Source organism: Marmota flaviventris, chromosome 1 (assembly GCF_047511675.1).
Source record: "Marmota flaviventris isolate mMarFla1 chromosome 1, mMarFla1.hap1, whole genome shotgun sequence".
Lineage (NCBI taxonomy): Eukaryota > Metazoa > Chordata > Mammalia > Rodentia > Sciuridae > Marmota > Marmota flaviventris.
The window spans coordinates 91,158,306-91,184,441 of NC_092498.1; the positions used below are offsets into that span (position 1 = coordinate 91,158,306).

General features: G+C 42.2%; 2 protein-coding genes across 6 annotated transcripts in view; one reads left to right on the plus strand and one right to left on the minus strand.

Moving 5' to 3' along the window:
* The window catches only part of Fkbp9 (FKBP prolyl isomerase 9), a 47,923-nt gene extending 26,535 nt beyond the window's left edge, over positions 1-21,388 (plus strand). Inside the window, exons 5-10 of the mRNA XM_027939637.2 lie at positions 1,782-1,971; positions 3,610-3,755; positions 10,063-10,249; positions 14,280-14,425; positions 16,797-16,960; positions 20,040-21,388. Coding sequence (XP_027795438.1) covers positions 1,782-1,971; positions 3,610-3,755; positions 10,063-10,249; positions 14,280-14,425; positions 16,797-16,960; positions 20,040-20,216 — 1,010 coding nt within the window. The 3' untranslated portion in view covers positions 20,217-21,388. The remainder of the gene's footprint in view (positions 1-1,781; positions 1,972-3,609; positions 3,756-10,062; positions 10,250-14,279; positions 14,426-16,796; positions 16,961-20,039) is intronic.
* A 2,602-nt stretch (positions 21,389-23,990) lies between these two features.
* The window catches only part of Nt5c3a (5'-nucleotidase, cytosolic IIIA), a 50,691-nt gene continuing 48,545 nt past the window's right edge, over positions 23,991-26,136 (minus strand). For all 5 annotated transcript variants that reach the window (XM_027939677.2, XM_027939676.2, XM_027939679.3 and 2 more), the window contains 2 exons: positions 25,540-25,740; positions 23,991-24,695 (listed from right to left, as the gene is read on the minus strand). In XM_027939677.2, the coding sequence (XP_027795478.1) occupies positions 24,594-24,695; positions 25,540-25,740 (303 nt within the window). In that variant the 3' untranslated portion in view covers positions 23,991-24,593. The remainder of the gene's footprint in view (positions 24,696-25,539; positions 25,741-26,136) is intronic.

Consider the following 26,136-nt stretch of genomic DNA (forward strand, 5'->3'; position numbering starts at 1 on the left):
ATTCACAGTGGGGCTTGGAGGGGAGCATGGGAAGATTAGATGAATTCTAGATAGGGCAAAGGGGAGGGAACGGAAGAGAGGGGGTGAGGGAGTCAAAAAGATGGTGGAATGAGTTGGACATCATTACCCTAAGTATATATATATGAAGATAAAAATGTGTGAATATACTTTTTATACAACCAGAGATATGAAAAATTGTTCTATATATGTATAATATGAATTGTAATGCATTCTGCTGTCATTTATAACAAATTAGAATAAAAAATTTAAAAAAATGATATAACATGCATTGAAAGAGTTGTCTTGGGCTGGAATTGTAGCTCAGTGGTAGAGCACTTGCCTGGTATGTGTGAGGCACTGGTTTGATTCTCAGCATCACATATAAGTAAATAAAATAAAGGCCTATCAACAACTAAAATACATATTAAAAAAGGAAGAGTTTGTCTGTTAACATTCTTTTATCCCAAATTTCTGGATTTAGAATTATTTATTGATTGATATTGATCTGTGCAGGAAGAGCTAGTACCCTGTGGTGCCATGTGGATTATCCTTTTGCAGAAATTTCCACTCATGATCATTGTGTTCATAAGGAAGCTCTCTGCCCCTGCCTTACCAGCTGAGGCCTTGGGTACCAATCTCTCTTGCTTTCCCATATGTGAAATGAGATTGGAATTGGTGTGTTGTAGACATATAACCATATAATATCAGAACTGCCAAATTTTTCCAAATTTGGGCTTCTCTTCTGTGTTTTGTCTATGTCATTAGCTCCATATGGCATAATGTTAGAAAATATATTAATTAGAATTAATATAGATTCAATCATCCCTTGGTACCTACTGGAGAGGTTCTGGTATAACCTGCAGATTCCAATATTCTCATATGCTCAAGTCCCTTACTTAAAAATGGGATAATATTTGCATATAACCTATATATATTCTCCTTAATGCTTTAGATTACTTGTAATACCTAACACAATGTCAATGCCATGTAAAGAGTTATTATGCTATACTGTTTAAGGAATAATGACCAAAAAGAGTCTATACCTGTTCAGTATAGATAGTTTTTTAAAAAAATATTTCAATCAGCATTTGGTTGAATCCATAGATGTGGAAGCCCGGGATATAGAGGGCTGACTGTATTCTGTTAGGAATATCTGAGAGAAACGGTACCCTGTAGAGAGAGAAATAATTTGAAGACTATTTAAATTTTGGGTTGTGGTTATAATTTTTTTGTTATCTTGGCTAACTTTGGTTTATTTATATCCTGTTTTCGATATACTTAAATGACTCACTGTTACATTTTGCTTCTTAAGAAAATTGACTGTAAGATCCAAGGAGCAAGTCTTTGTAGTATTTTCCAGAACCAACTCAGGGCTGTGGAATTGTACCTTTAAATATCTGTGATTTGCATTTGTACACAAACAGAAACCCACAGAGCTATGTATTTGGCTTTGCTTATGGGTGTGCAACCACTCACAGACAGCCTTGATTTGCCAGCATGAGCTTGACACTGTGAACATAGTAGTCTCTTCTGTCATTCAGTTAGTTTGCTCCTTTTTCTGAGTAGGTCAAGCTGTACATGGTACATATCAGCCCATGGTCGGACACCGTGGAACCCCAAGTTAGACACCATGGGGAACCATCCAAGTCTTAGAAGAATGTTTGTTTCCTTGTTTTGAATATTTGAAGCAATGAGTAACACCAACACAGAGGGTGTGGCGTGGTGAAGTCTTTCCTAAATCTTGTGTCCTGATTGCCTCATCTTCCTCCATTCCACTGTAGGGAAAGACATTCCTGGACAGGCATCCCTGGTATTTGATGTTGCGTTATTGGATCTCCATAACCCCAAGGATAGTATTTCCATTGAGAACAAGGTCATACCTGCAAACTGTGAGCGGAGGAGTCAGAGTGGGGACTTCCTCAGGTATCATTACAATGGCACACTTCTGGATGGCACTTTCTTTGATTCCAGGTGAGGACACAATTGTAGCCTTCATTCATCAGAACATTTATTAAATGAAGTCCACCACTGGTGGAATGTGATCTGAGTATCTGTCAGTGGTGATTTCATATGTTCATCTCCAATACAGGTCTCTCTTTTCTGATTCTGAATTTCTTCAGAGGTTGCCATGACAGTTACCTTTGGGGGGCTGATTTAGTTGGGTCTGCAGGAAAAGAGGAGAGGCTCACCCTAGATTCCCACCATCACCCTATCCTGGGCTTACCTGTCCCATGGGGTCTAGCATGGGAATGGCCAGAGGTCAAGGACCTCCTAGGTGGCTCAGTCAACTTGGTGCCAGGAGACTTGGGTATCGTTTCCTGTCTATGGTGTAGTGACTTTGTGACTACAAAAAAGACCTCCGAACTTCAGGAGCTTTGGTGTATCCCCTGTTCTAAAACCTTTCGCAGACATGGTTAGATGAGGCATATGGACGTGCTTTGCAGTTTTTAAAGGCTGACCAGCTGGAGAGGACTGGTTAGAAGCATTCAGCTCCCTCCTGGATGTTGCAGAGGCTGATTACTATGCCTCTTGTGTTATTCAAAGTTTTATCAACAGTTATACAGATGGCTCAAGTGTGTTCCTTTATTAAGCCTTGCTCACTCAAGTGGCATGTGTTGTTTGGGACCACTCCTTTAGTTTCCTGTGAACAAGTAGTGACAAAATCCTACCTGTCTCTGAGGTAATAGACTCCTAGTTTGTTTAGTCATCCTAAAGTATCACAGAAGGCCAGGTGAGGTGGCATACGCCTATAATGCCTGTGGCTCCCAGTGAAGACAGGGGGATTGAAAACTCAGGGCCAATCTGGGCAATTTAGCAAGACTCTGTCTTAAAAATAAACATTTTAAATTGGGCGCGGTGGCACATGAACAAGTAGTGACAAAAACTGAGTCACAGTTTGGGAGGCTGAGATAGGAGGATCGTGAATTAAAAGCCAGTCTCAACAATTTAGTAAGGTCCTAAGCAACTTGGCGAGACCCTGTCTCAAAAAAAAAAATGAAATATGAAAAGGGCTGGGGATGTGGCTCAGTGGTTAAGCACCCCTGAGTTCAATTCCTGGTATAAAATGAGTAAGTAAATAAATAAATAAATAATTTTAAAAAGGCTGGGGATGTAGCTCAGTAGTATAGTGCTTGTCCAGAAGGCATGAGGCCTTGAGTTTGATCCCCACCACTGGAGGAGGAAAAAAAAAAGGAATTTCTGTTCTTAAAGGTAATTTTTTTTTTTTTTTTGTACTAGGTATTAACCTCAGGGGCACTTGACCACTGAGCCACATCCCTAGTCCTTTTTTGTATTTTATTTAGAGACAGGGTCTCACTGAGTTGCTTAGTGACTCATTAAATTGCTGAGGCTGGCTTTGAATTCACAGTTCTCCTGCCTCATCCTCCCAAACTGCTGGGATTATAGGTGTGAACCACCTTGCCCAGCTGGTAACATCTTATTGAATAATTAAAATGATGGAAAGATCTGCAATGAAAAATGTAATAATTTCCTATCAATCCCTTCCGTTCTGGCCACCCTGAGGTAGGTATTAACTTCCTCAATCTCCGTCCTGAATCATTGACATAGATACCGTGGTGTTGAGTCACCTCCTTCTTGTCTCTTTTCTAGCTACTCGAGAAACCGAACCTTTGACACCTACATTGGGCAGGGCTATGTGATTCCTGGGATGGATGAAGGTTTACTTGGTGTTTGCATTGGAGAGAAGCGAAGGATTGTGGTCCCCCCTCACCTGGGGTATGGAGAGGAGGGAAGAGGTGGGTATCACGGGCCTTCCTCACTGACTGGCAGCTTCCACATTGCCCGGTTCATGTCGAAACATCGAAGCCAAAGTTCAGCTTAAGACTTGATTGCACCAAATAGATTTAGTTTCTAGCGTTCTGTTATTTTTCTTTGTTCGTGGCTTACTTTCCTTTTCCTTTTGAAATTTTTAAACCTACACCAAAGTTGAAAGATCTATATAGTGAATTCCACTTTGTCTCACCACTTGCTAACATTTTGCTCTATTTTATCTCTCTTCATGTTTGTTTGTTTATTTATTGGCTGGACTGTTTGCAAGTAAAATGCAAAACCCTTCTTTTGGTTTTTGTTTTGTATGGCATGAAATTCATTCATTTAAGTATATAATTCAGCTGGGTATGGGAATTGAACCCAAGAGCACTTTATCACTGAACTACATCCCCAGTCCTTTTTATTTTTTATTTTGAGATACAGTACCACTAAATGTCTGAGGCTGGGCTCCAACTTGTGATTCTCTTGCCTCAGCCACCCAAGTCACTGGGATTACACATGGTGCACCACCATGCCCAGTGCCAGCAGATATTTAATGGCTTAATAGTGTTTGTTTGCTTCTTTTTAGTAATTTTAGATGCAGGTGGACATAATACCTTTATTTTATTTATTTATTTTTATGTGGTGCTGAGGATCAAACCCAGTGCCTTACACATGTTAGGCAAAGGCTCTGCCACTGAGCTACTGCCCCAGCCCATGTTTCCATGTTTCTTTCTTTCTTTTTTTTGGGTACTGAGTGTTGAACCTAGGGGGTGTGTTATCACTGAGCCACCTCCCTAACCCTTTTTATATTTTATTTTGAAACATGGAATTACTAAATTATTTTAGGGCCTTGCTAAATTGCTGAGGCTAGCCTTGAACATGCAATCCTCCTCCTGCTTCTGCCTCCTGAGTTGCTGGGATTATAGGTGTGTGTCACCACGCCCAGTGGCTTCATAGTATTTCAGAACTGTTTTTCTTTTTTTTTCTTAATTACATTTTCTTTCATATGCCATTTTTTGCTAACTTACTTAGACTTGCTTAGGAATAATTAGCAACTGTATTTACTTTGCTATAGTGTTCATTTTGCTGATGGAATTCTGGTCAGGTCTCGTTAGTTGTACACATTAACTTTGTTAAACCTTTTCTGATTGTTGGTGATAAATCATATCAATCTTAGGAATTTTCCTTGTAGGGTTTATCTCAGAGCATCTATGAAACATCAAGCTGATTGGAAACTAGAGTGTACCATGGTGATGCATGGTTTTCTTCATGACTTAAATTTCTGACTTAAGTCACAAAAGATCCCAGCTTAAGAAACATTCAATAGGTTTTGCCTCTTGCGCTGTTTGTTTAGTGTCTTGATACTGTTGTTTGTATCATGTCATTTCTATATCCAGCCACAGACATACAAAAATGGATAAACGTCCCTGAGCATGTCTGTATTGTGATGAACTGAAGACTGATTCTTCCTTTCTCCAGAAAGAGCACATTGATGGAAAACATTTGCTTAAATTATTTTTCCCTTTTGGCTTTCCATCAAGTATGAGACAGAGCTCTGCAAAGAATTATATGAGGCTCTGGGAAGCATCCAAAGGCTCATAAATTTTCGGAGCATGAGAATGCTTTGTTCTGACTCATGTTGTGGTGGGGGGAGGGCCCTCTGATGTGTAAGGCCCAAGTGCTGTTGGGGGCCTGCTTCTGTTCTCTTGATTAGCACCTGTGGCCTCTTCATGTGGGTTGCATAGGTCCTAATGCTGTGGGACTGATCCCAGAAGGGCTTCAAGATGTAGATCTTGGTTTACGACTTCCTCACCACAATCCACAGGCTCACAGTAAGGGCTCAGTACATATTTGTGGCGGGAATGAATTGCTGGGTCCTCTGTGTTGTTCTCAGCCTCTATCAACCAACCCCTAATTTTGTCGTAGCACTTTCCCCTGCAGGATTGGTGGGAGAAGGGTAGGCCTTATGGAAAAGGTTCAGGATATCTCTGCTGTCTGCTTTGTCCCATGAGGACAGCCCTGGAATTAGGAAGCTTAGATGTGTTTGCAGCCCTAAAGTAGGAACAGATCCTACCCACAGGGTTGTCCAGGAATCTCTTCCTTGATGGTTAGTTATTACTCAAGTTACAAATTGCCTTTTCAGCACTCTTATAAGAAAAAAAGAAGAGGAAAATAACTCCTTTTTACCCATTGTACAACTGGGACTTATTGCATGCAGGCTCATTCAAACCTGGAAACGATCTTTAAAGTATTATTATCCTCATTGTTTAGATAAAATAATGCGGTTCATGGAGATTGAGTCATTTGCCTAAGACCAGAAGAGCTAATCATTGATGGAGCCAGAATTGGACCCATGGCTTTTTGATCCCACAGGCAGATGGAAAGAATGAATTTCCATTAAGTTGTGACTTTTTAATACCCATAAATGAAAATCTGAGGACTTAAACCAGAAGTCCCAGAGCTTTCAAAGGAAATTCACAACCAATAGGAACAAATGAGTTTCCCTCCTGGGCTAGGCAGCTGGCTGCCTTTCTTTTTTTGTTGTTACCTGTGTCTCTTTGTGTGTGTGTGTGTGTGTGTGTGTGTGTGTGTGTGTGGTGGGGATTGAACCCAGGGTTTCTCACATGCTAGGCAAGCAGTCTGCCACTGACCTATGTTCCCAGTCATGTGTTTCTTCTTGGGGAGGCATTCTTGTGAAAATGGAATGACAACTTCTGCATTGGTTAAAGAGCTCATTCAGGGGAGGCCAGGGTTGGGGCCATAATGAAATGATGAACTATTTGCACCTGTTAGGTGGTGGGCACTCATTCCTACACTTAATCTATAAATAGCTTTATGAAGTCAGAGCAAGATGGGAGGTGGGAGGCCTGCTGGCTGCCTGAAGCTGAAAGCCCTGTCTTAGGGCTTTAGGTCTGATCTCTAATTTTACACTCTCAGAAACTCCCATCTGCATGTCCATCAAAGATTCAATGAATATTTTCCTGACCAGGTCCTGGCTGTAAGTGTTGGGGATTCATTAGAGAAGACAAACAAAATTCCCTGCCCACGCAGAGCTTCCGTCTTTGCTGATGCCTGCTTGTGCCTCTGAATTAACCAGGTACCTGGTAGACAAGCTCATGTTAACTTCCTTGGAGCTGACAAACAAACCTAATGTTAAAAGTTTCTTGAGTGGGTGTGAATCAACCTCTGGACTGATCAAAATGCTTGAATCTGCAGTCCCCAGTGCCAGGGCAGCTGAATGAGTCATCAGGAGAGTGCTTGACAAGCAGGGGCAGATCTCAGGGGTGAGGGAGGGGGAGGAAGATATTCCATTTTGCCCTTGGAGTGGGCATTATATTTGCATTGACCAAATTGGTGTCTGCCTATATATGACCCTATGTCTGGGAAAAGTCAGCTGCTGACTTACCAATAACATTCCTTAAATTTGGTTGCCTGTCAGAGACCTCTGGAAATCTTTTTAAAAATGTCAATGCCTGGTCCCTCTCTAGTACAACTGTTGTACAGGTATTGGTGCAGGTCACAGATGAGAATCACCTGAAAGCTTAAAGATCACCAGACCAGCTGTGTTGAGCAGGAGAGTGGCTGGCCTTTGTGTACTCACTAAGTCCTCCAGAACATTCTCATACCTAGCCAAGACTGAGCCCACTGCTCTAGGTGAGCCACGTCTGAATCTCAGGCTAGGACCCAGGCATTGACATCATTTGCAACGTTTTTCCCCTTTTATTCTGTGAAAGTGAATTCCATCATTATTTTTTTTTATTGTGGTAAAATTTATGTAACATTTGTCATTCTCACAATTTTAAGCTGTATAATTCAGTGGCATTAAACCTGTTCACAGTACTGTATTAACCATTACTGTTATCTCTACCCAAAACTCTTGCATTATCCCCAGTCTAAGCTCAGAACCCATTACCCAGTAACTTCCTCTTCTCCCCTCCCCCAGACACATAACCACCATTCTGCTTTCTGTCTCTACAAATTTACCTATTCTAGGTATTTCATGTATGTCCAGCCACACATTATTTGTCTTATTTTACTTGGCCACAGTTTTTCAAGTCCCATCCCTATTTTAGTATATATCAAAATGTCCTTCCTTTATATGGTTGAATGACTATTCCATTGTACGTATATACTGTTTATCCTTTCATCTGTTGTGGACAGATTGTGAATGATGCTGCTTGAATATTGGTGTTCAGAACGAATATTTGTTCAAATCTCTGCTTTCAATTCTTTTAGCTATATATCTATAAAACATTTTTAAAGTTTATTTTTTATTGAGATACAATCACATTCTATAAAATTTAATGGATTTGTTGCTGGCCATGGTGGTTCATGGTTGTAATCCCAGTGACTCAGGAGGCTGAGGCAGGAGAATCTCAAGTTTAAAGCCAGCTTTGGCCAGTTAACAAGGCCCTTAGCAACTTAGATCCTGTCTGGAAATAAAAAATAAATTTTATGTAAAATTGAAAAAAATGATGGGGATATGGCTCAGTGATTAAGTGCCTCTGAGTTCAATCCCTGGTACCACCACCACCAAAAAAAAAAAAAAAAAATTGCACAAAAAATTAATGAATTTATTACTGCCTAAAAGGCTTGCTCTGCTTGCCACAGTTGAAGCCATCAATCAAAGCAAGTCCTTGTTAGAGCAAGAAATTTACGGCCATATACTAGCTGATAGGAGGATGGCAGGGATTCTTGTCCCTAAAGAGCCTCTTGCCAGGAGGCTGATTTTATGGGTGGTTTACTTTGCAGACTGGTGGGTGCTTTCTCATAGGTTGAGGTTTGAGACCAAGTGACACACATCTGATCCTAATCAGGAGATGCTTTCCTGTTTTGCAAATCTCAAAAGCGAAGCTCATAGGCTGGGAATGTAGCTAAGTGGCAGAGTGCCTTGCAAGTGTGAGACCCTGATTTCAATCCCCACCACTGCAAAACAAACAAACAAACAAAAACAGAGGTCATTGACTTCCTTGGGCTATTCTTGTTACTGATGGGCAGTTCCCGACTATTACACAATGGATAGGCAAGAGGGGTTAGCTTCAGCCCTCTTACTGATTACCAAACTCACAATTAAGTGTATGTATGTGTTTTAGAGGAGAGGACATCCATGAAACACAGAAAAATACTTGGCAGGTATGGGAGGTGGGGTGTTCATGTATCTCTATTTGAATTGTGTCTATTGCTGTTTTTGAATAAGGTTATTTTTTACTTTTTAAAAATTTTTTCATTTTTAATTATACATGGCAGTAGTATTTTGGCAGAATATACATACATAAAATATAACTTACTCAGTTTAAGTTCCCACTCTTGGGATCATACATGATGTGGAATTACCCTGGTTGTGTATACAAATACAAGGCTAGGAAAGTTATGACCATTAATTCCTGAGATATAGTATATTTGATTTGGTTTTTTTAAAGTAAAATGCAGCAATAATGCTGTATACGTCCTTGGTTCTATGGAATGCTATTTAAATTTTTTTTTTTTGACATTTAAGCTTTTCTGAAATGAGCTGGGGGAGGGTGTATTACAACTGATGCATACGTCTAAGGTGTCTCCTTCCCCAAGCTGTCATTTAATTCAAGGAGTGTCTTTTAGTCTTGGACTTATAGTAATACCTACCTTATCAGGTTGTCTTAGGGGGTTAATAAGAGAACATATGTGAAGAACACTTGTAAACTATAAACCTGTATTCAGAAGTGAGATATTTTCAAAAGTGGAGATAATGGAAAAGAAAAATGTACTAATGTGTGGAATAAATAGAATGCGTTGTAAAAGCACTAGGTGACTCAGGAGTACTGTCCTACGGGATGTGTGTAGGCCACTTTCCTTCTTTCCTCTTTGAAGTATGTGAGTTTGGTTTTTCTTGAGCAGTAGTTGGGCACTGGAGTGACTTTCGCTCTAGGCTGATGTTCGGGTCTCATTCTTTGGCTTCTTGTTGGGGCGGGGCGAGCCTCCATTTGTCTGAGCTTGAGTTTTCCTCCATGATCGATTGACCCAGTGTCTTTCAGGCTTAAGGATTCTGTGGGGCAACAGGCCACAGTTCTGAGTTTGAGTCCAAACTGTGCTCATGACTGGCTGTGTGACCCTGGGCCAATCTGTGTCTCAGTTTCCTCACCTGTAAAATGGTTACTTCTAATGGCCCTTTTAGTTTTGCTCTTCAGTATTCCCTAGCATTTCATATCTGGGTTTCCCTTCGTTCCCTGGGGACTCGAATGACACACCTGCTGATATCTGGGAGTGCGGCAGTTTAGAGGCTTCATTCATCAGTTCCCCCATGTCTGTCTTTAGGGAACATCCCTGGCTCAGCGGTGCTGGTGTTTGACATCCATGTGATCGACTTCCACAATCCTTCTGACTCCATCAGCATCACTTCCCACTACAAGCCCCCCGACTGCTCCGTGCTGAGTAAGAAGGGGGATTACCTCAAGTACCACTACAATGCCTCGCTTCTGGATGGGACCCTGCTGGACTCCACGTAAGGGCAGCCCAGAAGGTGTGGGAGCGAGCCCCTGGGTAGCAGGTCCACCATTCTCTTCAGACATGGGCTGCGTATTCTGAGGGTTTCCTACTAACATTCTCACTCTGCTCCAGGTCATTTCTCAGCCTGTGGAATTAGCTCTTTCAGAACAGCAGATCTTATCATGTAACTGCTATCTTTAAAAGCCAGCCCTCAGATAAAGGCCAAGCTTCTGGCACAGGAGGCTGTATTTCTTAGCTGCATTGCTGCCTCACTGATCTCTTCTGCCGGGTCCATCTTCTGCTTTCTGTGGCCTCCCTTTCCTCAAAATCATTCCTTAAATCCTAGGAAAAACCAACTGCTTCTGTTTCGGTAATCTCCTAACACATTATGTGTTACCTGTGTTTTAGTTAACTTTTTGTTTCTCTCTCTGCTACTGGTGTGAATACCTCAGGGACACCCAATCTGTTAATTCATTTTTTTAAAAAAATACCTTTCTTTTTTAAAAATATTTTTTTTAGCTGTCAATGAACTTTTTTAAAAATATTTTTTTTAGATGTTGATGGGCTTTTATTTTGTTCACTTCTTTATATGTGGTGCTGAGAATCAAAACCAGTGCTTCATACATGCTAGGCAAGTACTCTACCACTGAGCCTCAATCCCAGCTTCTTGATGAACATTTATTTTGTTTGTTTGCATGTGGTGCTGAGAATCAAGCCCAGTGCCTCACACGTGCTAGGCAAGTGCTCTACCACTGAGCTATGCTCCCAGCCCGGATTCATATTTTTATCCCTTGCATTTTTCCCAGAGTTTACATAGCACAAAAAGAGCATTTAGCAAATGTCAATTGATTGAGAGAAACCTGAAAATATATTAAATAAGAATGTAAAAGGAACTTTGCTTCTTGTGAAGCTGAATCTTCAGATGTATCTGTAAGTTAATACATCTTCTTTAGGAAAGAAACGTTTTATAGCTTTTCATTATATTTCCATAAAGTATATCCACTTTTGGACTCATCCTGACTTAGATTCCAAGTTTGGACCTGGGGAGAAAAAAGGGCTTTATTATAATCAAGTGCTGCTGCATTTATTCTAGATGCACTCTATTCCTCCCACCTCCTCTGCCTTCTGGCTTCATTGACAGTGTATGGGGCTGCAGAGAGCTGGGCATGGAGACAGCCCTAGAGGTGGTATTCGGAGCACTCCCTCTGAGACCACAAGATCCTACATACTAAGGCAGTTGGCATATTTCATCAAATCTAAAATTCACTGATTATTAGGGTCATTATTTTATGTATCTTTAAGAAAGCAAAAGTGCTACCCAAAAAATAATGATGGATTTTCAATCATAAAATCTATCCTAATTTTATGGGGCTGGGGTGTAGCTCAGTGGCAGAGTGCTTGCCTAGCATGTGTGATGCAGAGTTCTATCCTCAGTACCACATAAAAATAAATAAACAAAATAAAGGTATTGTGTCCATGTACAAACTAAAAAAAAAAAAAAAAATTAAATGTATCCTAATTATACAGAGGTCAAAATTTGAAAAAAATCCACATTTTGAATCAATGAAATGAGTGCTTAGCTTCTGGGGCCCAGATGCTCAGGCCCTGGCTTACCAGAGACCTTGCAAAGGAATCCCAACCACTGGATCCTGGAAGCCTGGGAGGACGGTGGGAAAGAAGCGTGGTGTGTTGTTGCCCTGTGAACCAAGTGGACCACACACGTGAAAATGGCCCATGAGATGAGAACAGTTGGGGTCAGTGACTGCTGTCATTGCTCTTGCCAGTGTCCACATTCCTGTCTGGTGCTCCTAAGGCGGAAGAAAGGGGATGTGGGGCTGGGAAATGAACAAAGGAACTCCTCAGTGGTTCGGATGTGCATCTCCTGTGGGAAAAGTCAGACTTCCTGCCCTCTGATGTGTTTTGTGGAACATTCTCTCAGAGCCCTCAGGAGTCATGTGATGCGGGTTGCTTGCTCTTAGGAGAAACTCCATTTTGTAGCTTCAGAGTCATTTGTATTTTGTGTAAATTGTCAGGGAACAGCAGCAGGACTTCCCTGCTGGTCTGTTCTGGGTGTGAGCTTCAAATAAAAGAAGGAAGGTCCCATCTCGAGATGGGAGCCTGGGCACAGAGCCAGAGAGGGTGGAGGGGCTGGCAGGAAGCAGGAAACTTGGGAGGGAAGGGAAGTCAGGAGACACAGCAGGAATGAGGAAGGCATTAGAAAAACTGGGCCCTTAAAATAAATAAGTAATAAACTAGTGGGGTTTTCAGAGATGACAAATGAGAACAAATTACTTCCTTGGAGGATTCATTATTATTCAGTCATTAGTGATCGTGTTGAAACCGACCTTAGGGAGGAAGGACAAATGTTCATTACTTGATAACTAAGGCAGTTCTCGAAGATTCTGTGAGACTTTGAGACTGAGCCATCCTGCAGGTTGGTGCCCAGAGAGAGGCAGTGTGAGAGCTCCTGGGTGCTGCTGACCACATGGGCTGAGAGCAGGGGGCACAAAGGGCGACTTACTTCCTCCTGGGCCTCTGGCCAAGGCATCCTGTGCCAGAGGTGGCCTTATGTGGCTTCCTTCCCAGGTCGGACAAACACAGGCCTGGTTTGGGTTTGCAGGCCCCTGAAAGCCACCCTGGCCTGGGAACCAGTGGGAGGAGGAAAAGCAGCAGCAGCCATGGACCCAGGGGAGGTGGGAAGCCTGAGGGGACCCTCAGGGGATGTCCTATCTGTATTGTCACCACCTGGTGATAGACATCAAGGGACTTCAGAGGGAGTTTCCTCCTTGGCATTTAAGAACATGCCCACAGTTTGCTTCTGGGAAGTTGATAGGAATGCCATACGTAGATTTTGAAATAGATTTTGAATTGTTTTCAGTCATGACTGAGGTGAGAGAGCCAACTTTTTTTTTGCCTGGGTTCCCTGGGGTCTGTGGGCATCAAGGATAATTAAGCTTAGTGTTTTTTTTTGGAGTCATAGATTGCTACAGACAAAAGCACTTTACACTCTCCGTTTATTGAGCTCTTTATCTGCTCTCTGCTGTGCCAACCTTATTTTACTACTGGCTATTTAGAATATCCCTGTGAGATAGCTAACATTATCTCCAGTTTATAGATAAGCAAATGGATAGATTACATTTCCCAGAATTGAATGAACTGGTGGAATCAGGGTTGAAGCTTAGGTCTTGCTGAATCTAAAATCCAGGGTCATAACTATATTACGTACAACAAAAAATTCTCATGAAAGTGCCTAACTGGATATAAAGAATGTTTCTTTCCCCTTGAACCACTAGAGAGCAGGTTGCCTTGATATCCTGTCACTCCTGATACCTGAGTGTGCATTTTCTACAAACTTAATAAGTCCTGTGTAACTCAGACATTCATTAAAATCAGGAAGTTAAGGAGCTGGGGATGTAGCTTAGTGGTAGAGCACTTGCCTAGCATGTGCAAGGCCCTGGGCCCAATCCCCAACACAGGCAAAAAATTAAAAAATCAGGAAATTATTGATATATTAGTACCCTGTAATCCTCAGACTCACTTTACATTTACCAAGTATTCCTGTAAGGTCCTTTATAGCCAGAGGATCCTGGGAATTCCATTGTGCTCCTCCAAGTACTCTACCACTCTATCAAGTAGGCAAGTTCTCTATCACTTGTGTTTGTCTGCAACTTGTGTTTGTCTGGTGTTTCCTCACGATTAGCTGGTGATTATATCTTTGGTAGAAGTATCCTAGAGGTGATGTCTTCCTTCCTTCCTTCCTTCCTTCCTTCCTTCCCTCCCTCCCTCCCTTTCGATCGAACTCGAGCACTGAGCCACATCTCCAGTCCTACTTTTGTATTTTATTTAGAGACAGGGACTCACTCAGTTGCTTGTGCCTTGCTTTGCTGAGGCTGGCTTTGAACTTGAGATCCTCCTGCCTCAGCCTCCCATGCTGCTGGGATCACAGGCGTGCGCTACTGTGCCACTGAAGTGATATATTCTTACGAGAACCCTGGCTGGTACCAATGGGTTGATGACCTCACTCATCTCTTCTGTTTCATTTTCAGGTGGAATTTAGGCAAGACTTACAATATTGTGCTGGGATCTGGACAAGTCGTGCTGGGAATGGACATGGGTCTCAGAGAGATGTGCGTGGGGGAGAAACGGACGGTGGTCATTCCGCCCCACCTGGGCTATGGGGAGGCTGGTGTGGGTAAGTGACCATATTCAGGGGTGTCAGGGCATTTTCACCATCTGAATTTTGTGAAGTATTTAGCTTCTTTTCTGGATAAAAATGTTTGTGAACTCGGTGAGCCATGTTAATGCCCCCACACTCATGAGAAAGAATGGGTTTCATTGAAATACACCAAAAGTCTTCTGCACGCTAGGAGATGTCCCTGGAGGAGGATGCAGTTGATTTTTCTGGGGTCAAGCCTTGTGCCTCCTTCTAGAACTGTTCCTGGGAGAGGTGGAATGCTGTGGGCTTTTCACTACTTCTGAGCCAAGAAAATATCCTTTTAGCAAAGAGCTTTCAAGTGTCTGAAAAACTGGTTTTATCATATCCTTACAGTGGTTATGTTTTACTTCGTGATTTTATGCAGAATGTGTCCTCCATCTGAGGGATTCAGAACATGTTATTTTAAATTTTTTTTAGAGTACTGGGGATGGAACCAGGGGCCTGGACATGCCAGGTTCTATTACTGAACTACATCTGTAGCCCTCAGAACAATTTTTGGTACTAGGGATTGAACCCAGGGGTGCTTAACCACTGAGTTACATTTCCAGCCCTTTTTATTTTTTTGTGACAGGGCCTCATTAAGTTGCTGAGGCTGGCCTTGAACTTGTGATCCTCTTGCCTCAGACTCCAAAGTTGCTGGGATTACAAGCATGTGCCACCATACTTTGGCAAGAACACTTCTTTACAGTGTTTTCATGCTGTTGATATCTGGAGTAGGAAAGTGGTAGCTAATAAAAGTGATTGGCACTTGAAGTTTGTCATGACACACAACTAAACTGGTCAGGGTCACTCCAAGTGAATTTTGGCTGACTAAATAAAGACACAGAAAGTACCTTTTCTTTGGGTTCAGTGACCATTCCTCAGCCACAGCTCCCACAAGGGGGGCAAAGCAGGCAAGAAAGAGGAGGAGCACTTCTGGAACCCGGGTTTTATTGGGGAGAAGTCACTCAAATGAGGCAAGGGTAGGGTTACAAGAAACAAGTGGGTGTAATCCAACCCCACTCCTGGAGCTGCACCTCTCTTATCTGAGTGGAGGTAGGGTCCAAACGCATTGCAATGGGTGCAATACCTGTTCAGTACCACCTCACTCAGGACTTAAAGGTGTGTGCCTAGCTCCTGTCCAAAGCAGCTCCTGACAGAGGTTGATTTTTCTTTTCTTCAAACTTTAATAATTGTAAAAATACTATCTATTCCTTCCATCAATCCCAGAAGAAACCCTCTAAAAAATATGCTGTGTATCCATTTTTTTCTGATATATAAGTACTTATAATATACTATATTTATACTATACTATAATCTAGATAATATATAATATTGGGGCTGAAGGTGTAGCTCAGTGGTAGGCACCAGCCTCTGGATTCAATCCCCAGCACCAAAAAGAAAAAAAGAAAACAATGAAAGAATTTAAAGGTATGTCATATTAAGCCAGGCATAGTGGCACACACCTGTAATCCTAGCTAATTAGGAGCCAGAGGCAGGAGAATCACAAGTTTAAGACTAGCCTCACCAACTTAGTGAGACCCTATCTTAAAATAAAAAATAAAGGCTGGAGATGTGGCACAGAGATAGAGTGAATGCCCTTAGGTTCAATCCCTGATGCTGAAAAATAAATTTATAATTAAAACTTATAGTATGTAATATAATAATTTTGAACAATATATAGTACATTTATATATTCTTGTGGGTCCATACTATATGTACTGATCTTAAATCAGTTATTCTTAACATTCTGCTATTAGCTTTGTTCAAGAGTTCTATGATTGTAGTCTGTGCTTTGAGGTGTTTTTCAAAGCTACACATTAAGAAATATATTTCATCTCCCAATCTTTATTACACATAAACATATAATTTTCTTTCTTTTTTAAATTTTTTTTTTTTGGTGCTGGGGATCGAACCCAGGGCCTTGTGCATACAAGGCAAGAACTCTACCCACTGAGCTATATCCCCAGCCCTGACATACAATTTATACATTGAGTATTAAATATAAAATTGAAACTTGATAGCTGGGATTACAAGTGTATGCCACCCTTTAAACTCTTTCTTTCTTTACTTATATTTGCTGCTGGGAATGAACCCGGGGACTCATGCAATCTGTCCTTTCTATGTGTGATGTTTGTGAATCTAGTTTATTTTACTCCTTTATTTGTTTTAAAAGCTACCCTGCCTACACTGATTTCATCACTCAAGGGGTCACTGTGGACAGTAGGAAACTAGTAGCCTCTGCCACACTTCCTTGCTTGCCTAAGAAGTACCTGCCCTTGGAGGCCCAGGGAGGGGAGTGTGACTGGGTGAGCTTGATGGCTGCTCTGTGGGTTCACACTGTGTCCTGCCTCTATTGCTCGAGTAGATGGGGAAGTGCCTGGCAGTGCTGTCTTGGTGTTCGACATTGAGCTGCTGGAGCTTGTGGCCGGCCTGCCTGAGGGGTACATGTTCATATGGAACAGCGAAGTGTCCCCCAACCTCTTTGAAGAAATTGACAAGGATGGCAATGGAGAAGTCCTCCTAGAAGAGGTAACTGACCTTTGCAGGAATGTGGGACAGAAGTTGCTCAGAGAGCCTTATGGGATGCAGGGGCCCGTTTTGAAGGTGAGGCCTTCCCAAGGTGAGGAGGCTGCACTGGATTTCTCATGTTGATGGAAATCGGCACACGTGTGTACCCAGGGCCTTTACACATGTCCTCTGAATGAAAGTCCACTGAAGAAACTGAGCAAGCCCTTGATGCCAGAGTACCCTGCCCACTGCAGGTCTGCATGGTGTGAAGTGTTTTTACATTCTCTGGTCAAGGACAGTGGTCAAGCCCATTCCTGAACCCTCACAACAGCCATACAATCATTCTTTTTTCCCCCTAGTACCAGGGATTGAACAGGGACGGGGGGGGGGGGGGGGGGGGGGGGGGCGGGGGTTAATCATTGAATCATCTCTTTTTATATTGTATTTGAGACAGGGTCTTGCTAAGTTTCTTAGATCCTCACTAAGTTGCTGAGGCTGGTTTTGAACTTGGGATCCTCCTGCCTTAGCCTCCCAATATAGCCTCTCTGGGATTACAGGCATGTGCCACCACACCCTGCTTCATGTAATCATTCATATGTTTCAGAAGAAGAAACTGTGCAGAGAAAGTAAATGACTTGCCCAGGGTCACACAGCTACCCAGTGTTTTGAGCCAGTACAACAGGCTCCTCTATGGAGCTGGGCATTAGTTGTACTGCCATAATCCTGGGGAATTCTAGCTCCATGCCTGCACCATATCTGCTTATTCAAGCACATGTTCCAGCTTTTCCCCTTTCTCTCCTACGTGGCATTTCCCTGGCTCCTGGGTCATTCCCATTAGCGTACAAACATGCCATTATTTTCCATCCTCTTGATATGTCTTTCCCTTTCTTTCATTTCTTTGTTCCCTTTACAACCGTAACCTCAAAAGAATTGTCTGCACTTCCTGCCTCCAATTCCTTTCCTCCCAATCTTTTTGTCTGTTTGTTCGCATTATTGGGGATTGAACCCAGGGGCGTTTTACCACTGAGCTATATCCCTGGTCCCCCCCCCCCCACCTTTTTAAATTCTTGCTGTTTTGCTGAGGTTTTCACCAAATTGCTGAGGCTGGTCTAGAACTTGGCAATCCTCGTGACTCAGTGTCCCTAGCCTCTGGGATTACAGGTGTGTGTTACCATGCCCGCCTCTTAGTCTTCTATTATTTATTCATTCACTCATTCATTTATTTTTAGTTTATTGAGATGGAGCTGCACTGTGTTGCTCAGCCTGGCCTCAAACTCTTATTTTAATTAATTAATTTTTAAAAAGTTGTAGATGGACATAATACCTTTATTTTATTTATTTTTATGTGGTGCTGAGGATCAAACCCAATGCCTCACATGTGCTAGGCAAGTGCTCTACCACTAACCACAACCACGGTCCCTTTTATTTTGAGACAGGGTCTCACTGAGTTACCCAGACTGACCTCGAACTTGCGACCTTCCTGCCCCAGCCTCTTGAGTCACTGGGATTGTAGGTGTGTGCCATCATGCCCAGCTCTATTCTTTTTTAAACCTACTTCTGTCGTGCTTGTATCCCTCTGTGCCACTGAGCCTGGCCTTGCCCTGGTGCCCAATGCCTTCCATACTGCAGAATCCCAGTCACCTCTCACCCTCTTCCTTCCAAACACCTGTGCCCAGAAGGATACTTTTCTTGGTGTTCCTTCCTTCTCCTTAGTGGCTTCCTCTCAGGCCTCTTCTCCCCAGGTCTCCATGCCCACAGTACCTCCAGCTGGGTCCTGGACTTTGTTCTCACCTCTGTCTTTGCGTCACTCCCTTGGTGTCACAGGGTCCAGGGGCTTCGCCATCCATTTCCTGATGCCTTCTGAATTTGCTCCTGCTTAGGCTTCTTCCTCCATGTTGCACTAGTGTATCCAACTTCCTACTTGAAATCTTCATTTATTGAACCCTTGAAACCCTCTCTACCTCTTGCAGTCTGTGGCACCTGTGTCCCTCCATTTGCTCAGGTGAGAACACTAGGTAATCTTGGAATCTACTTTTGATCACAGGTCATAAAGAATCCACCAGAAAATGCTGCTAGCTCTGCCTTGAGGACATACAGAGACTGACTCTCCCACCACTTCCCTTTCATAGCATCTTAGTCTGAACCATCATCTACCCTCCCAGGATCATGGCAACAGCCTCTTAACGATGCTCCTGCTCTCACCCCTACAGCAGCCTGAGTGGCCACTCCCAAGAACACTGTAGTCATGGCTGCTGCTTCTCAGAACCTACAGAGCCCCCATCTCCAAGGCCTTGGAGGCCCTCATCTGCTCACTGGCACCTCCCTGCCACTCCCCTCCCTCTGTTCACTTGGCCCAGCCACATGCCTCCTTTGCTGTTCTGTGAATACACCTGGGGCTTTGCCCACACCGTCCTCTGCTCAGAAGATGCAGATAGATAACAGTTTGGTTCATTCCCTCACTTCCTTCAAGCCTTTGCCCAAGTCTTCCCTGAAGACTGAGGTTTTACCCTGACTACCAGACTGAATACTTTAACCCACTCTCCCTTCCCATCCTTGGCTAGATTTCACTTTTTTTTTTTTTTCTGGAGCATTCCACTTTGTAACTTAATGTGTAATTTACTGATTATGTTCCTGATTAATTATCAATCCCCCCCCCCACTAGAAAACAAGCATAACAAAGGCAAGATGTTTGTTGATTTGTGTGTTGATGTAGCCCAAGGGTCTAGTACAATGCTTGGTACATGGTAGATGCTCAGTAAGTTCTTACTGTGTGAATGCATGCATGGTATGTGTGCATACAGCAGTGTTCTTACAGGGTTGGGAGACAGCTTCAAGTGGGCCACTTAAGTGGGGAGAGGGACTGCCCTGGTGACTGCTTTATGTTGGCTATCTGGACCCAAGGGGCTCTTGTGGTCATTTAGCCCAGGGGTTTTCACCTGCACCAGGAGAAAAACAAAACCTGATCATTTAGTCCCCCAGAAGCTCTCATCAGTTTCCAAGTTCAGACCCCAGTCCCAGCCCCACCACCCTCAGGTGCTGTATTTCAGACTCTGCATTCTTGGCTCCCACATCTCATGTCGTCCTATCCCTTTCTCTTCAGTTCTCAGAGTACATTCATGCCCAGGTGGCAACTGGCAAAGGGAAGCTCGCTCCTGGTTTTGATGCTGAAATGATCGTGAAGAATATGTTCACCAATCAGGACCGGAATGGAGATGGGAAGGTCGTGGCTGAGGAGTTTAAACTTAAAGACCAGGAGACCAAACACGACGAACTCTAAACCTGACATGAGCCAGCTGGTGCCAGGGAGTGTGTGACACCAAGCCACCTGTTGTGGCAGAACCTGCGGTGAGGGTGTGAGGGTCTCTAGGAAGGTCTATCATTAGCAAGTAGTAGGTGGGTGACACAGTACCTGGTACATACATCGGGTGGGTTGATACACATGTGAGAATTTGGGGTGGACTTTCAGTGAGGGAAGACAAAATCGGTATAGAAGGCCTTGGCATGATATGTATCGAAGGATTGGAAGGGCTGTACTGCCAACTGTGATTTGTGAGCCTTCTAGGAAATTTTGTAATTAAAGGCAAATAATATGTAGAAGTTATAAACACCTTGGAGGGAATAGGAGAAGTGGTGTCCAGGTGCCTACCTAAAGAGATTAAAAAATTTTTTTTTAACTTGCTGGTGTCTTAAAAATGTTTTGTACATGGGCAGGAGAGACAAAGGACATCATGCCCCAGCAGGATTCTCAGACAGCAACCCGGAGCTGTTCTCAGAGGTCTGCCTTTCCCTTCAAAAAATCCCCCAATTGTTTTTTCAGTTCATCACCTTCTACCTGCATTGGTCCTCCAACTAGTAGGTAACTTTTAGGATAAAAAAAAAAAAAAAAAGCCTCCAGGACAAAAGTAAAAAGCAGAGGACCAAATGAAGGTTGTCTCAGAGCATGCAGAGAATTTGGTTCTCCATCTGCTGTGTAGAATTACCTGGTGGCCAGCTCTTGATATTCAGTAAAGCACTCCCCCACCTCCAGCGCTGTTGCTTAGATAGATGCACATAGGGCTAGTGGCCAGGCCTCACTGGCCAGTCACCCCAATTTCACTGCGGCTGAGGTTCAAGTGTCATCCCGGCAGATGAGCATAAATAAGGTGACATTTTTCTGCTGCTCATTTGTGTCCTGGAGAGGGTAGTCCTATGCTTCTGCCATAGGAAAGCAGTGACAATGTACCTGCCAGCCTCTTCCCCGCATCATGCAGTAACCTAACCACATTGCTGCCTAATATCCTCTCTTCCCAGGTTGGTATTGGCACTTACCCTGAAGTAATCGATGATTTTCCTTTTGAAACTGCTTTATTTTACTAATTTAAACTGTTTTGTACTGATGTAGTCCTGAGATAGTTCATGAAAATGCTATGCACTCGTTCAATGGAATAAATACTGTTTTTAAAAAGGAAATGTTACTGTTTACTCTTTGCAAAAGTAATTTCTGGGAAGTTGCCATGGCCTTCCTGGCTGCAGTGGCTTTGGGCACTAGTGTTCCTAAGCCCTCTTTCACCTAGTCACAGTTGCTCAGCTTTTCATTTAACAGTATTCCTTAAAATTCATTAGATAGGTTAATAATCTTGCTTCTTGCCAAAAGCAGTCAGTGGTGCAGCCTATAATCCCAGATACATGGGAGGCTGAGGCAGGAGAATCACAAGTGTGAGGGCACATTTTGACAAACTTGAAAAGTAAAATTTTTAAAAAAGGAAAGAGGGAGGGTATCAGGGGCATAGCTTAGTGGCAGAGTGCTTGCCTAGTATGCACGAGGCTGTGGGTTTGGTTCCCAGTACTGGGGGTGGGGGAGGTAGAGAATAAGTGTTAGGTTTTGTTTTAATTTAATGCAGACCCCTAAGGATAATGAAGGGTAGATCAAATGCATTCCAGAGAGCAATTCAGTTTAGCAAGAAGCAAGAATTTTTTTTTTTGTACTGGGGATTGAACCCAGAAGTACCCTACCACCGGGCTGCATCCCAGTCCTTTTTTAAATTCCCTTCGGTACTGGGCCACTTGACCACTGAGCCACATTCCCAGCCCTATTTTGTATTTCATTTAGAGACAGGTCTCACTGAGTCGCTTAGCGCCTTGCTTTTGCTGAGGCTGCCTTTGAACTCTTGATCCTCCAGCCTCAGCTTCTCAAGCTGCTGGGATTACAGGAGTGTACCACCATGCCTGGCTCCCCAGTTCTTTTTATATTTTGAGAGAGGGTCTCCAAAATTGCCCATGCTGGCCTCTACTTTGCTATCCTCCCTCAGTAGTGGGGATGTGCCACTGTGCCCAGCTTTCTACATGGTTTTCTGTTCTGGAGACAGATTGATTGAATCAGAAGTAACTTTCCTGAGGAAGATGTGTGGGCCTTCCAACTTGAGGCAGAGGGGGCAGTCTGGGCTTGATCAGATGAGTGCTGCCTGCTAACTTCCATTATTCTTGAGGCTAAAGAGGGCATTGAATTGCCTGTGGCCATCTCAGCCACTACTGCCTGGAAGGGCAAGCTGCCTAGCTGGCCCCTTCATGGTGCTGTGGCAACACCTGCCTATGTTTGCGAATGGATTAGAGTTATAGCTCTTCCAGAAAGGCTACAAGTGCTAAAGGGCCACATAGAATGGAAACTCCATGTGACACCCCCCCCTACACATACACACACACACACAGTTTTGGGGTGGTACTGACACTGAGCTACATCCCCAGCCCTTGCTATTTTTGAGTCAAGGCTTATTAAATTGCCCAGGCTGGCCTTAGAGGCATTAACTACTGTGCCCATCTTAGTTTGGATCTTAAGTGTCCCCCAAAGGTCCAGGTTGAAGGTTTTGGTCTCTAGCCCTTAGTACTATTGAGAGGTGAAGGAAATTTTAAGATGTGGGGACTAATGAGAGGTCTTCAGGTCATTGGGGGCATGCCCTTGAAGATGATTATAGTATTTTTTTGGTTTGGTTCTTTTTTCTTTTCCTTCCTAGCTATAAAATGAATGGTTTTGCTGTTACATGCTCCCACCATGATGTCCAGCAGAGCCAACTGGCACTTAATTCAGCCTCTAAAACTGAACCAAAATAAACCTTTCACTGGGTATGGTGGCATATGCCTGCAATCCCAGCAACTTGGGAGGCCAAGGCAGGAGGATCAAAAGTTCGGGCCAGCCTCAGTAATTCAGCAAGGCTTAAGCAACTTGTGAGCCCCTTTTCAAAATAAAAAATAAAAAGGTGGGCTGGGGTTGTGGCTCAGTGGTAGAGTGCTTGCATAGCATGTGTGAGGCAATGGGTTTGATTCTCAGCATAGCTTATAAGTAAATAAATAAATGAAATAAAGGTCCATCAACAACTATGAATTTCTGCTAAACATTTATTCATTTATTTATTTTTATGTGGTGCTGAGGATCGAACCCAGGGCTTCACACATGCTAGGTGAGCGCTCTACCCCTGAGCCACGACACCAGCCCTTTTCAATTTTTTTTTTTTGGTGGTGCTAGGGATTGAACCCAGGGCCTTATGCATACAAGGTAAGCACTCTACCAACTGAGCTATATCCTCAGCCCATAACTAAGAAAAAATTTTAAAAATAAATAAAAATAATAAGGACTAAGGATGTGGCTTAGTGGTAAAGCACTGCTGAGTTCAATCTATTGTACACTCCCCCACCAAAAAAAGTCTGGGTCAAATGTATCACAATGTCAAGTCTAAAACCTGTGAAAGGCAATTATGGAAGTCTAAGGATTTAGAACAGGAAGCCAGACTATAGAGAAATGGTGGGTCCTAACTTTGCAGTACTCAGTTTTAGCTATACTTTGAGACCCAGCTACACTATAGCTGTTACTGAAAGCCTTAAAGTACTGCCTTTTCTTGATGAGTTCAATAAGAGAAAATAATTTATGCAGGCCTCATTGAAAATATCCAATCTAAACAGCCACTATGACAAAAGCATTAGGATTCACATATTACAAAATGAAAGATAAGAAGAAAGGAAAAAACAAGACAGGTATTCAATAAATATTTGCTGAATAAATTAATAAAAATAGTCTTGTCAGTAGAATTAAAAAGGCTTTTCATTTCATATTTATTATCAGTGCTTCATTTGAATGTTTTGTGATGATTAGTGACACATGGCCACCAACAGTCTTTTCAAATATTAAATGCCACTCTTTTTTGGTAAATACTGGTTTTCTCACACAAAATATAACAATTTCAGGAGATGGTGATACCATTAGCACAATCCACCCAAATTATATAAATGGCAATACTTAAAATCATGCACATTGTTTCACCATTTCGTAAAACTTTTTAAAAACATCTATAAACATTCCTGGTGTAAAAAGACTCTTCAAAAACTGCATGATAACATTAAGCTACAAAATTCACTTTGGAAAAGTAGGGGGTAGTTTTTCCTAATTTTGGCTTCAACATTTTTTTTAGGGGTTAAAAAATATGATGAGGAGTGTATTGAAAGAGGTGGGGGAAAGGAGCTTCCAGGAGATGGACTCAACATGTCTGAAAATATTTCAGTTATGTAAAGAGAAAACTTCAAGAGCAAGAATATATTTATAAATAAAGAGTCTTTCAGCTAGATGGACAGATGAGTAAATCTTGTATCATTTGCACCCATGGGAGACGTTTTCTTGAAAAATGCTTGTTTATAGAATCTTCTGTAAAATAGAGTTGGCGACCTCCAGTGATTCTTCTTTTACCAAAACAATATCATAAGAGTCCATGTATTTTTCTAAAAGTTCATCTACCTAATCAACAGAAGAACAAAAATAAAATCAACATTCTGGGAGAAGCAGCCAATAATTTTTATACTATATGTTTACACACACACACACACACACACACACATTTTTTTTTTTTCTTTTTGATGGTGCTGGAGAATGGAACCCAGGGCATTATATATGCTAGACAAGTATTTTGCCATTAAGCTACATCCCCAGACTTTCAAATAATTTCAATATTAATCTCATTGTTATATTAGCCCTTTTAGACAGAATGAAATGAATTCCATTCAATTTCATAAGACTTTAGAAATGAAAATACAGCGCATTCCTGTAAAACCAGCAGCTTGGGAGACTGAGGTAGGAGGATCACAAGTTCAAAGCCAGCCTCAGCAAAAGCGAGGCTAGGGATATAACTCAGTGGTTGAGTGCCCCCGAGTTCAATTCCCAGTACCCACCCGCCAAAAGAAAACAGACTGAAATGTTTTAAGAAAGGAGCTTTTCCACATGGTAGTTCTTCTCCCCGCAAAAAATTTATCTCCAGAATAGTCATTCTCAACTGGGGTGATTCTGTTCAAAGAATTTCTGGCAATGTTTGGAGACATTTTTAATTTTCATGACCAGGCAGTGCCACCCAGCATCTAATGCCATTTTTGGAACATATAGCTTCCATGGCTGAGGGTAGAGCCCTTCATAGAATGTACAGCCTCTAATTCCCCACCTTACACACTGCATGTTTCTGTGCTTATCAACTTCTTTAATCATTCCCAAAGAAAAAGGCATAAAGTCTCAAGAGCCTTTGGCAACAAATCGCTATAAAGTTTCATCCCAACTTTTTCTTGAAAGAAAAGTAAAAGACCTGAATACTTACTTTATCATTTAGATAACCAATCTTAAGAATGTGTTCAACATTGGCTACCCCATCTGCCATTTTTAAATCTCCTTCGGAGTCTCCCAGCAGAATTATGTTGCTGTTGTCTTTGAGTTGACTGAAATAGTCTGTATTCTTCAAGGCACCATCATGTTTGTTAAATACATGAATTAGTTCTCCTTTAAATCCTTTGAGGATACCCTATTAAACACAGAAATGTTTTGGAAAAAAAATTGGTTTTACAAATTCTATTTGTTAGGTTTTCACATTTTGTAGTTTTTAATCATGTCACATTATTTCATCATATTTTAAAGTTTATCTCTGACACTAGAAGACTCACAGCACTCGAGTACATGCCAATCATGACAGGTTGGAAGGGCCCTAAGAAGTATCTTATCTTCTAGTGACCATTTTAAATGAGTTGAGAATTCAACTTCTTTTCATTTTTAAGTATTTTACAACATACTGTCTTGCTTGGGAAAATTCATTCAATCTTAATTCCCTTCTTATTTTCCACCTATGAATGCTAAAGAGTCTTCAGAGTTGCTGTATTCAAATAAGAGAAGTTTTGCAAATTTTAATATTAGTTTAAAACTT